General features: G+C 40.6%; 1 protein-coding gene across 1 annotated transcript in view; it reads right to left on the reverse strand.

Annotated features, from left to right (window-relative positions):
• The window catches only part of ulk2 (unc-51 like autophagy activating kinase 2), a 42,260-nt gene that overhangs the window by 14,477 nt on the left and 13,843 nt on the right, over positions 1-13,940 (reverse strand). Inside the window, exons 4-14 of the mRNA XM_073480354.1 lie at positions 10,183-10,215; positions 8,337-8,373; positions 5,154-5,327; positions 4,457-4,530; positions 4,226-4,327; positions 4,083-4,141; positions 2,683-2,765; positions 2,500-2,550; positions 2,312-2,400; positions 1,657-1,825; positions 60-117 (exon numbers count right to left, since the gene is read on the reverse strand). Coding sequence (XP_073336455.1) covers positions 60-117; positions 1,657-1,825; positions 2,312-2,400; positions 2,500-2,550; positions 2,683-2,765; positions 4,083-4,141; positions 4,226-4,327; positions 4,457-4,530; positions 5,154-5,327; positions 8,337-8,373; positions 10,183-10,215 — 929 coding nt within the window. The remainder of the gene's footprint in view (positions 1-59; positions 118-1,656; positions 1,826-2,311; positions 2,401-2,499; positions 2,551-2,682; positions 2,766-4,082; positions 4,142-4,225; positions 4,328-4,456; positions 4,531-5,153; positions 5,328-8,336; positions 8,374-10,182; positions 10,216-13,940) is intronic.

Here is a 13,940-nt window from a genome sequence, read left to right on the forward strand (position 1 = left end):
AAGAGAGAAAGTAAGAAAGACGTGATGTTGAGGTCTCTGGTTGTTAGCATTGTACTCACCCTCCACACATGAGGAACTCGCTGGATGGCCGGCGACCCACTCCCATTGGTTGGTCATCTGAGGAGGAAGAAAGAAGGAAAGAAAAGAATGATGAATCCTGAACCGGCTCAACTGATGTAGAAATCAGCAGTATTACAGTAATTAAATGCCACTCAAAGTACAAAAGGACACTTCCAATGCTCTGCACTTTGTTTATTGTTTGAGTGGAGGACCAACATGTGTGTGCATGCGTGCGTCTGTGTGTTTGTGTGCGTGCGTGTTGCAGCAGGTGTGGAGCATGAGGGTTCATTTTACCAGACAAGAGGGTTGGTGTGTGTGCCCACTGTTTGTGGACTGATGTCTACAATTACAGCATGAAATGGTTAGCAGCTGTCTAATTTAACGGCTGTGAATTTGGTGACATGTGCTTTCAGTGAGCAGTGTCAGCAGGTGTGCTGTAGGTAACATTGACAGGTAGTAAATTAAACTTCACTCTGGTGTCTCTATTAATGAGTACAATTTCAAGAATTCTGTGTGATTTTACTGAACAGGTGTCCACATGGCACATGTAATTGATACTGTAAGTACAGTCTGAACAAGCAAAACACATGGTTATATAGTTTTCCATATATTACGATACAAGTATTAATAAGATCATTAACCCCTGTGGTTCTGCTCCCTCTACATGTTTAGTCAATTCTCCTCCATCGTGCAAATTCAAGAGTTAAATTCTGAGCAGCCAGAGCTGGCGACTCCCCTGCACACCCAGACATTATCAAACTTCATCTTCGTGAAACACATCATTTACCTCACAAGTTAAGCCTGTATGGCTTTATAGAGAAGTGTCTTCTCAATGAAAAGAACCAAAAATCCTTTTGAAAAGGGTAACTGTTTTAGGTTCTTCATTTATTGGATTACATAACTGCTTCCAGACAGTCTGACATTCATGATAGAAACTGTCTGGGCCGGGCAATATGAACAACATTAACACTGAATGTGATAGAAAATGTCATTGATAAGAAAATTGGAATCATGGCGTACAAAAGGAACAACAATACTACTTACAACCAATCAAAACACAGAAAGAAAACTATTTCTAACCACACACCTACCTGCTTGTCCACCTACGTAACAGCCTATCTCTGCACACTCTGTCCGTCCACTCATTGTGCATGATCAGAATCTTTGACAAGGCATAGCCAAGGTTTCCATTTGGCTCGGCATTGATAAATAGCTAAAGTTAAGCAAGCTAGTCACACAAGAATGGCAGAGAAACTGCAGCCAAAATGTCCCAACACTTACATGCTAGCTCGACAGCACTGACTTCTAACAATAGCCTTGTTCATTATTCAAATTCATTGATAATGTTCGGTGTTTTCTTTCATGTCAATGAGACATAAGGTAGTTGGATATCTCATGTTGATAATGATGCATTTAACAACGTGCTGCACTCACAGAACACACTGTGACTGTCATTTTGCAGCTAACTCAGTTAGCACAAAGCACACCCTGAGCTACAGAGCACAGCCGATGTGGAAGCAACAGACTTGTTCAGTGGTTAACACAAGGGGGGAATTACAGTTGTTGTATATGTATGTGCAGTGTGTGTGCACTTACAGCTATCAGTAGAGATGTGAGGAACCAGGACAAAGTCATCAGTGTCACAGGACGAGTTCTTACTGCTGGTGCTTCCTGCAGACTCTTTGGACAGCTGCAGGAAGTTGGGCGGACCGAGCGGAGGGGATGACAGACCATCTTCTGCCAATGTCTGCATGTCTGGGAGAGACTGTGTTCACAGACAGAGAGGAGGATTAAGTTGTAGTGTGCCTCCTGAATTATGCAATTAAGGCTTCCAGGCAGTGCTGACTGTCAAACTAATGTAATCACATTGTAATAGAGAGAACTGACATCCTGGGAAATTGACTAGCCCTGCGTTCCCACTGCTGCGGTGAGACAAGATGTGCCACTGTGCAAAGAGATTGTTCTAACTAGCAGTGTAACCGGATGCACTAAAACTAGCAGCATTTATGATAATAGTACATAAGTAAACAGGCTGGTAAACATTTTCTAAAAGGGAAATATTTTTTTTCTATGTTGGTATGTGTATTTAAAACTTTCTGGACACCATATTTAACTTTTCAGCCACTGTTAATGCTGGAAGAAGTAAGCAGGCACAATAGAAGTACAACAGGGAGGCATGGTTAATATTTTATTACCTTTACTCAGTGTAATCCCCTCTGAATGAGGATTTAGAAAGTAATATCAAACTCACAGGAGGAGAGTTGTAGCGGATGCATGGGGAGCTGCCACAGGAACTGTCCGTCACTGCATTGGAGGTGCTGGGGACCGGCACTGGACATGCTAAGGGGAATAAACACAAGATTAATCATGTTTCAAAGTTAGTTGATGTGAAAGTGTAGCACAGTAAGTTACTTGGGAAGAACTTGGGTTTGTGCTTACATTTTTTGATTGTGGATGACGGCTCCAGGAAAGGATGGCTGAAAAACGTGTCTGCAGAGTGAAGGATTAGAGGGACAGAACAGATTTTTACAAATATCAAGACCTGAACGTATTTAAAACCAAATGTAAACAATACATTTATCAATTAATGCTTAAAGACATTTTTATTATGTCACCACTCACCAAAGTCCATCCTGTCTTTCTGATTCCTCTGCAGCAGTCCAAGCAAAAGGTCACTAAGCTGTGGAGATGTCTCCCTTGGGATGCTAGGTAACAAGATTAAAGGAACATTAATACCTTGTTTCTATGCCTATAGACATATAGGCATATTCCAATTTGAGCAGGTCGAGACCATACTCTTACAAGTTCAATGCATGTCACACTGTGCAAGGTGGATCATTTAAAGTTTTGGTTGCAATCTTTGTCAGACTGTATGACCTCAGTGTAGAGGATGAGGCAAATGAAGCGATGAATGCCAGGTAAACTGTAGCACTGTGATGTATATAGAGAGTCTACAGTTAATATGGTATGGAAATTTTTCGATTATGGGTTGCATCGCAATGCGGACAGATTCTGCATCGATGCAGTGAGAGAACATAATCAGAAGTTTGCAGTTTGTGTTGATAATTGATTTTCCAGACTTGGCTAGAAAATAAAAGTTGAAAACTTAATCTACCTAACAGTTTTCACCTGAAGTTAACATCTGCAACCATAAAGAGTAACTCCTACAGCAAGCACAACTAATCAGCCAAGAACTGAGGAGGCGCTATCAACTTTGCCATCCAACTCAGCAAGGGGTGTGCAGCAGTCATGTTTGTGATGTCTGCCACTACTGTGAGCTGCTTTGAGATTACAGTTCATCCTGAGGCAAACATGACTGTGTGCACCAAATATGACAATTTATCCAATAGTTAGAGATATTTCACTAAAAAACACACAAAAGAAGTGCTCCTGCTGGTGGAACGATAATTCCACCCAAATCAGCAGGTTATGCTGTCTAGGAGTCGTGAATATTCTGTATAGTATATTGTGCCAATAAATTAGCAGTTATTGAGAAATTTCAGTCTGGTGGTGGCTCAAATGACCTACATTACCATCCATAGAATACGGCCTTAATATAATATTGCAATATTTCAACACACAATATAAAGTTTATCTCGATATTTGTGAAATCTCATCAAAAGCAGTTTGTGAATGCTCGGACTAGGTGACAAAATCAAATACCACAATATTTTTAAACCAAACACCTCTATATCAATATTGTGACATGTGATGATTATTGGTACTTTTACAAAATATCAACACAGATTTATTATCAATATTCATCAGTAATGTGGATATAATGATTAAGTGGGTAAAGGCAAGTATTAGTATAAGTAGGACAGTCTGGTAAATTCAGGAAATGAAATTACTTTACTGTAATGAGCCTTTAAAACCAGGAAAAATCACTTAGGTCGTATCATGACATAATCCAAATCTACAATGATATATAGTCTCATATTATGGCAATGATATAATATCAATATACAGCCCAGACCTACCATAGAGCCTTACAACAAAAGACAGAAGGTTAAGTGCCTTACATGGGTTGCAGATTCTTGTTCTTCTCATAGAACATCCTCAGGTCTTGGGGACTATTGGCCTGAAAATATTAATGTAGAACTTAGATGTGGACACAGACATCTACAAACACATTTGTTAGCAGTTTGTTGTGCACAGTATTAACCTGAAACGGTGGCTTGCCGACCAGACACTGGTAGATGACTGTCCCTATGCTCCACAGGTCCGCCTTGGCATCGTAGTTCTGGGACATGATGACCTCTGGGGCCTGAGGGAGGAGAGGTCACCAGTAAAGATCCAGAGCAGGGAGAGTTTTGCAACAAACTGCTAAGAAAACTGAAAGGTCAGCTGCAATTCTAGACACACACACAAAACATACACAGTAAAACACACTAACCATGTACATGGGTGACCCACATAGTGTGGCTGCCATCATGTTGCTCTGGAGGTACCGTGCGAAGCCAAAGTCAGCTGCAGGACAGAAGCGCGAAACAAACCAGTCAGTACACATGTGTTATTATGACTAGTAACACAGACCACTATTGTTGGACTGTGGAGGATGCCTGGGAGGCAAACACTGGGAACAATGACACATGCATAAAACAGTCGTGCAATCAAGACAGAACCAAGCCAGTGATGGAAAACACCATCAGTGTTATCAGAAATGTATCAAGTGCAAAACTCTAGCTACCAAAATAAGAGTGCCTGAGTGTTGATATAGTGGCTTTTTGTTGGAAATTCAAGGTTATTTACACAAATTATGGCAAAAAAAACAAAACGTATCTCTTCCATGCCCACTGCAATTTTTGCCTTTCATTCTGTTTCTAAAGAAAAGTAATACACTGCAGGTCACATGATTTTGTAATTTGTGATTTTGTTATACTGTAACTACAAATGTGGATTCAATAGATGCTCTTATTAATTATTTCGGCAACATGACAACCTGACAGAGTTACAGCCTGATAAACAGTCAAAAGGTGGGAAATAACCTACATATAATCCACATGTAAGTTGCTTAAAGACAACCCCTACCAGGGTCGTCTTTTACCTGAAAAGTTTCAGAAAACCTGTGGTACTTCATCTAATTCAGTCACCTATTTTGATGCGGATGCCACTGATGTTGGACTTCTTGCGTCCCACATACGACAGCAGGATGTTCTGGGGTTTCAGGTCACGGTGGATGATTCCCTTGCTGTTGAGGATGCGCATGGCAGCAGCAATTTGCTGGAGAAAAACTCTCAGTGTGTCTTCTCTCAGCGTCCCCTTGGCTAGAGAAAAGTAAAAAGAAATGTCAATTACCAAGGTTTTAAATCAAAACTGTGCTGTGTCAGTGTACATTAGTTGATGCTCAAAACCAGCGATGAGGTAATATTCTTATACGTATTCTATGAAGTTTGTGACCTCTTGTTGCACTAACGAACTGGTTTTTATTAGTGGGTCCCCATGTTGTTAGTCTTGTGCATGCAAACACAAAGATGCACTGGAAGTGTCATGCGCGTAAACGATCAAGCTGATGGTTTCACACTATTACGCTGATTGATATTGATATATGCTGGTAATGTTCCAAAAAACATAGCAAGGAAAAAAACATGGGTGTAAATAATCCTTTAAGAAGACTCCGTTTAACAAGTATCATAAGGCTGGCCTATTGATCTCATTAGATGCTTTGTTGGCTAATGGAGAACATTAATGACGAGTTTCCTTGGTCTGCACTCACATGATGCAGAGTCAAGATTTAAATACAATTTAAAAAACATTCATTAACATAATTTTGCAATGCGGCTGCTCTTAAATTCACAAAAAGTGCCCTTCAGCCTCACTTGATTAAAGCTAATAATAAGCATTATTATAGTAATAATCCTACAGTAAATAGTGTAAATTGAGGCAGTGAAGGTCCTTTTCCCTGGTGGTAGTTAAATAAGCCTAATCCGATGTGAGACTAAGAGGATTCCTCTCTCCCTCTCATTCTTTCTCCTTCTCTCTCTCTTCATCAAGCCATTGTGATTACAGTGTAGGCATAGATCAAACTCGTAAGCTTATCATCATTAATCTAGGATTTGGGGGGTTAGTTGCTCACTGCCCACCATAGTGGAACGACTTCTAACATGGAAAAGTTGTGTAAGTAGTACAGTCATTCACTAGTGACATCCTGTTATATAAGATGATCGTTACCTACACAGTGCTCACAGCCTTGAAGTAAACACAGCCTTCCAGAGTCAAAATGACTGACGAGATCAAGACGGCATCCAGGTGGGTACAGTGCACTGCAACACTGAACAATAAACCTCTATGATCCCACAGGTTTCATTTCATAACCACCAATGTTACTCAAGCAGAGGCTCCTGGGCCATCCTGTCACCGATGGGTCTGACCATGACCCATTCTGTAAACTGCAAATGTGCTCATGTGGGGCAGGTACATTATGCAAAAGTACAGTGATAAGGAGGCTGTTCCAACCACACAATCAGTGTTTCTATGGAAGAGAGGTGTAAACACCTTTCGCTTATCTGACTGATGTATTGGCAAACTGCCATTCATTTGGATGGATTTGAGATTCCAGAAGCTGATTTTAACTCTGTGAAACTGTTTACAGCAACTATAATAACACATCATGAATGTACAGTGAGTTTTTGACTCTCTTTGGACACTCAACATCCACATTAAATGGGGTAAGATAACCAATCTGAAACTCAAATTCTGTGAGAAGATACTGGGTAACAGATAGCCTGAAGCTTTCAGGAAGAAGTTTAGTATCCAAATGAAGGATGTGCATTAAAGAACACGGACATTTAGATGATGTATGTTCAGCTAGTGCATGAGGAATAGCGATTGTACACCAATGATAAAAACTTAACAATATTTATTTTTACTTAAAGTCCACTGAGTGCGCATGCCCCATAAAAAGCTCCTAGCCTCTAGGTTGACTTCCTGATTATGCAACCTACTGACTATGCACAGTAGTTTTTCTCCTGCTGGCCACGCCCAAAAAATTATGAATAGAAAGAGTCACAATTGGCTTAGTTTGCAGTTTGAGGTGTCCTGTCAACAGTTTTACAAAGGTCTTTTTTTAAAATGGCGCTCTAAAGGCTGTGGGTTTTTTTTGGCTACAACACCGCAAGTGGCCACTGGCTAAGCGGCACCACTGTATCCAGGTCTTTGTAACACATTCATGCCCCAGAGCTTTCATTCATCTAATCACATAAGAAGGGCTGTAGTAAGTGGACATTAAATCAAACTCTATTTCTCAGGTTAACAACAATGAACCTTGGAGCTTATTTGCAACAGGTATTTATCAACAACAATAGGCAATGATGAGTTGCTTAGATGGCATCACTAAACTACAAGTTTACAAACAGCAAGTATTTCAGTCATTTTGGTAATTTAATAAAAGACTGCTTACAAGTGTTTAAGAGATGTCTTTCACTTCCATGATCATGAGGGTGTGGATTTAACTCTTCCTGTTATCTACACTGCAAAAACATTAATATAAGACTCGACATTCTGGTTCTCAATTGCAGCTTCAGAGAGTGAAACATCTCGCGCCCATGATGTCACTGACAACATAAAGATGGCTACGTGCCAGCGGTAATGCGAAACTAGTGGTGGAGACAGGAAAGTATCGGGCGCCATTACTGGGAGTGAGTGTGTCTTTTATCTGTTTTGTACTAGTGTTAACATGCTACATTTCTGATGGAATCTACTACATATTCCAATTTCAGTGACAAACCCAGGACACTGCATCATTGGTGACGAACACACCATCCAGCTGAACTTTCGAACATCGTCTTCACTGTCCTTTATGTATCATTTCATCTCAAAATGACTTGAGCAGAAATGCTGACCTTTGCTATAAACTCACAATGGCATAAACACTGTGCTGACTGGCTCTGAACTAGGAACCCTTTGTACAAAGCTGTAGTGATTCCCACACACACACATATGCACACACATGAGCACACACACATATGCACACACACAACACTTGCGTAAAAAACATGAGGACCGACAACCCCACATGATACAGACTCACATTATTCCACAAACCATCCATCACACACAGATAATAAATGCATAATCACATGCATACATTCCCACACCTACACTCATAATAGGGAAAGCCACGTGACTGCAGCAGTCACAGGGCTTTCTTCCCCTGGCAATAGTAACTTTGTTTTGATGACCTGTGTGTGTGTGTGTGTGTGTGTGTGTGTGTGTGTGTGTGTGTGTGTGTGTGTGTGTGTGTGTGTGTGTGTCACACAGATTAGTGTGATGCTTACCTTGCAGATAGTCGGCAAGATCACCTCCATTACAGTACTGTGTGTGATGAGACAAACAGTTACTATCAGCAACAATTACATTCAGGTTCAACAATGCCAAGCTGAGAAGCACATTTAGATTGTGTGTGTGTGTGCGTGTGTGTGCATGAGTGTTCAAATCCTAGCCCAGATAATGGCAGGCATCAATTAATCTGCTGAACAACTGTAGCATTATCTGTGCCAACAACCTCTGCTACAGAGCAGTGAGTTCTCAAGAGACAGGACAAGAAGAGACGGATGAGGTTGGTGCGGTAGGTTAACTGCTGACCTTAGGTACAGAAACACAACATAACCACCCACCCACAAAAACGCTCATCGTCTGTCGTGACATTTCACTGTGGACATCGTCATGTACTTATTCAGTAGTTGTTGCCCAACCCTAGTCCACTTCCACTGCAAAGGAATCCTCAGTATAACCTGCTTGCTTCACCCTGGTCTTTGATTTTGAGGTGAACTTCATGTACTTTATGTTTCTAAACTAATTTATTAAGGTTCTATCTTTAATTTGCCACCCATCTATGGATTTGTAAGCTTTCTGCTAGTAATGGACACGATTAGAGAAGCCTGAAACAACAAAACATTTGGGAAGAGTTGCTAGACACCACTAGGATCAAGACACTTCGATACTCAATAATTCTGGTTTCAACATTATCCACAAAACATGACATTCCTCCCTTTGTCAATCACACGAGCAAAAAAACTCCCTATTGTTTGCTTGTCATACAGCTACATTTAATAATGCCTTCGGCTGATCTGCTTCCAACTGCTGGTACTACTTCACCTACATATTAAAACCAATTAACACTTGGATAATAGAATAGAATTTAAAGACAGTTAGCTACACACAGAAATCTTCCTTCCCTTCAAACGTTGTTCCCAGAAATTGTGTTGTTTACCTCTAGACTGGTGTTCAAAGGGCACAGTATTCTTTTCATTTGGATCACACCTGGATCAGTGCATTCATCTCTTCATAACACTTTCATCTGATACTTTCACCAATGTTTGAGTAAAGCAAGCTTTGTCATGCTCAGCAAAACATAAGGCATCAGCATTGATTTACTCAGACTGAGATTCACACTCTTAAGTGCAACAAGGGCATGACTCTCACAATATTCCTTAAACCATTTGATAGCTGAAAATGTTTTTCTAAAAAAGAAACAAATACCCTAAACTCTGAAAACTGTATTGTAGATACCCTCAAATTAATTAAACCTGTTCAAGGATTGTTAATGGAGTATACTGCAGAGCTGGCTAAACATGAACCAAAACAAGATTTCAAGCAACGACTTTCGGGGAATATGATTCCTAGAAATCTGAGGGGTGTATTTTCAGAGAGTAACTTGAGGTGGAGTCATGGTTTGTTTTCTACCCTGCAGCCAGCTGAGTGTTGTGAAATAAGTAGAGAAAATTGGGCTGGATGCCGAGAGTAGGGTTGTCAGCAAGTTAGGAGAGGAAACTTAAGACACATTGTGGAAGAAAACAGGAGAGGGAAAGGCAAGAGAGAAGACTGACAGGGAACGACAGCGGTGAACCCTGCCAAAAGAGAGCACATGCTGACAGCCAGTGTTGGGAGTAAACCAATAAATGCTTAGAGTACTTTTTTGTGGTAATGGATACATTTACAATAATTTATGTCGTCACTTATGGTGATTTTAATATAGAAAGGTGGTGTTAAGATTTTAGATCAAGAAACAAAGTCACCAATTACATCAAAAACAAACTTTTCCCAACACGAGTGACAACACATGAGAAGAGCATAAGAGTTCTGCCTCATGCAATATCCAGACAGTCACGTTTCTGGACTTACCTCCATGACCAGGAAAACGGAGTTGGGTGTTTCCTAGAAGAGAGGAGACATAGAATCAGTTACAGAAGCCATTTATCCTGAAGCAGCTGTCAGCTAAGCACACAGCCATGAGAAAACAGCTACTGGAAAAAAATCAAGAGCCTGAGCACATGCAACTATTTTTGACAACCGTGCTGTCTCTGAACATGTATTTTTGTGTCATGAAAATGTTACTTGATGTTTATGACAGATAATAGTTCAAGTTCTCTATGATGCACAGCCACAACTTAAACTAATAGACCGAGCTAAAAATCAATTGTAAAAATAATCAAGATTTGAGGAAATGTCCTTTAGATACATACTGTGTAAGTTTTAAATACTGATGGGATCATCCAAAAGAGAATTTTACATGAGTGTCAGTTTCCACCACATAAGAAATCATCAACACACGTTATGTTGTTACATGTTGTCTTTTTAGACAAGTAAGGAGTATTGGAAATTGCTAACCCGCATGGAGGGACATTTGGAGGCAAAATGTAGACACATTTACCTCCGGTCAAAACACAGCTAAGGTACCTGAGTTACCAAAAGGTTCCTATGTTCTTAAAAAAGCTCCTGAGTTGCAAATGGGCCAACTATCTATTGATTTATAACTTTTGATAGTCTGACCCTTTTCATGAAAGTCACATTGCCACAAAAGTTGCCGCTTTACAAAAGTAATGTTATGTGATCTACTTCAGGACTGAAATATTTGGTTGAGTAGTCAGTTAACAGAAAATCTGCTACCATATGATGAACACTAAAACTTGTAAGTCATTTTTCTAAGGAAAAATGATACATCTTCCCATGTTCCAGTTTGTCAAATAAGAGGATTTGCTGCTTTTAACTTTCACATAATGACAGGAAACTGAATATTGTTGGGGATTTAGGCTAATGGGTGTATAAAACAAGGGTTTTTATGATTCAGCCTTTGACTCTGGAATAATTTTTAACTATACTGTTAGGAAATCAACTCTAGTTTGGGAACCAGTTCTGTGACTGTGCTCTTACAGAGCCATGAAGATACAGCATAATGCCAAACCATCTTATGTATACACATCTTATATATAAAACATTAACGTATTATTGTGGTATTATCAAACTTATCATTGGTATTTACATAAAACACTGTACCTTGCTCATTGCAGATGGTGGTTAATATAGAGCAAGTTAATAGGTTAGGGATTGAATTCTATCAATATTAATATACTGCTTGGGCCTACCATATACATTAATGGCTGAGAAAAATACATATTTTGTTTGCCGAGTAATCTGCTTGTACATGGAATGAACGGGAATGAATCATAGTGAGGTGAGATGGAAATCAACTTCATTAGCATTTTTAACTAGCAGTACACAAAAAATAAGTAATCCAGTATTTTTTAAATCATTCTACATATAAACAAATAACAGGTGACTGACCACAGGCTACATCGCTGAGCAACCATGCAAGTCAACTGAAGTGCAGTATGACCCCAGGCTAATGGGCTTGTTTGGTTGGTTGGTAAGTAGCTCAGTCTTTTCCAATCCCACACAGTGTTTTCTCCAACTGGGGCAGGTGGTGGTGGGGGATGGGCTACCAGTATTCATTCTGACTGTATGTCTGTGAGAATATGTGTGTGCGTTAGGGGGGCTATGGGGGATTACATAATGAGGATGTATTCTGCAGCACAGTCTGGAGAAGAGGGGGGATGGGGGTAAAGTGTTGGGAGAGTCACCAAGGGGTCATAGGAGCGAGGGTAACTGATACGTCACTGTCTCAATAGAAAACATAAGTCACACACAGAAGTAGATGCTGGTGATGACTTGCCATTGTCACCAAAGAACACTCTTACACAATCACACATCAGAGTGTCCACTAACCAACGTCAGAGAAAACTGATACCAACTAACAGCAGAGACAGAGTACTTCTAAGAAAAGCTGCTGCCTAGAGAACATCTATTTTATTGAGTGTGTGTTTTTGTACTTTGACGTGTTGTCGTCTCTGGCAGCTGCAGTTGCCTCAGTTTGGTTTGTTGCCTAATTGCCGAGAAGTGAGATGAATTTCAAGAGGCAGGTGGTGACAGCAGAACATAGGGCAGCCTTTGTTTGTGAGGACTTGGAGGAGGTAGCAGCTAACAGTTATGAAAGGGACAACCCCTCAAACTGTTTACAAGAGCAAATGTTTTCTAGAAGGTACTGTTCACACATTAGCAGCATGTGAAATAAAAATCGGTGGACTTCGGACATTGATGGCTAGCTACCAGATCAGGGCTGGGCTCCAAAATGTTCCCTTCAATTCCAAAACAAACTATGATATAAATAGTGCCTCTTTCATCATAACCCTGTCACACTTCTTGGAAGCTGTTTCGCAAGCAACCAAATCACAGGCTCGACCAATGGATGAAAGGATTTTATTATCTCAGATATGAAAACTGACAACACAATACACAGGCACTGACAACACACAAACACAAAAATACTCCAGACTGCCAAGAGTCAGTGAGAGCCAAATCAACACTGGGTCTAGTTAGTCCTTCAGTTATTGCGTCACAATCCAACTCCAGGAGGGCAAGGTTATGTAACAATATGGGGGATGGGATATAGCTAAACTGGAGAGGTTGGCGGTGGGGAGGAGGGTTTGTGAGTGCGTGTGCGTGTACACTGGGGAGGGGGGAGGTTAAGCATTTGTTTAGAGCTGCCGTGCTTTTGTCACGCAAGCGACAAGCGTAATCCGAGGAATTCTGAGTAAACTGGTGTCATTTGGGAGTAAAGTCTATGCTTTGACATAACAGCAGCACACAATGACAGATGACTGTCAGTGCCAGCAGCAGAAAAACACTAATTATGTGCTGAGGACAGAAGGTCAGGATTGCTTGTTGGGTAAAGTGGGGAGGATGTTTGTTATTTTGCAAATGTATAATTTGTTATGACATAGATCTGCTGAGTATGGCCACACTCTACTGATTAAGTGATGCATGGAAAGGAGCATGACATCTCATAAAAGTGCACTTGCAAGCCAGAAGTCAGGTCATGTAATGAGAAACAGCATTAATATATTTTCACATGCAGCACCAAGACAGTGAAGACAGAAATGTTAATGTTATCATTTCATCTGTATTTAAAGCTTTAAGAGCCAGAGTTGTTTTATGGTCCTTAAGAAACATCTGCCATGCAAGAGAAACACGTGTACTGAAGATCATGCGAGTGTGTTTGCACATGCTTATGTGCTGATCAAACATGTTAACCACTAAATACATGTTCATACCAGATGATTGTGTGTGCGCGTGCGTGCGTGCGTGCATGCGTGTGTGTTTCAGTGCCTCAGTGAGCGGTAACAGTTTTTTCCTCTGAGCTCCTGTCTCATCCAGTTAAATGTCTGGAAAGCAAAGTTCTGTAAAGGAATGTGGACGGACGCCACAGAGGTTCATACTGCACGTTTTCTAGGAAATCTCACCGAGCTCCAAAAAACCCCCCCTGAATGTATCCAAGAACATGTGCTGCCCCTTTTCTCTTTCTGCCCACTTCATGTCAGTCCCCAGTACCTTGTATAATCAGGACACACACACACAGGCTGGGGGCCTCTCTCCAGGCTAGAACACAATGTACCTTAGCGGGAACATCAACTCTTGTGAAGATTGGCTCACAAACTAACATTTCCTAAACAAACCTCCAACCCCCCTTCCTCTGTTTACACTGGCACAAACTTTTGTCTCCACAATTTATTCATTTTTTTTTGTTTGTGTCAATGACAGTGCAA

The sequence above is a fragment of the Pagrus major genome, chromosome 2, assembly GCF_040436345.1.
Source record: "Pagrus major chromosome 2, Pma_NU_1.0".
NCBI classification, from domain to species: Eukaryota; Metazoa; Chordata; class Actinopteri; order Spariformes; family Sparidae; genus Pagrus; species Pagrus major.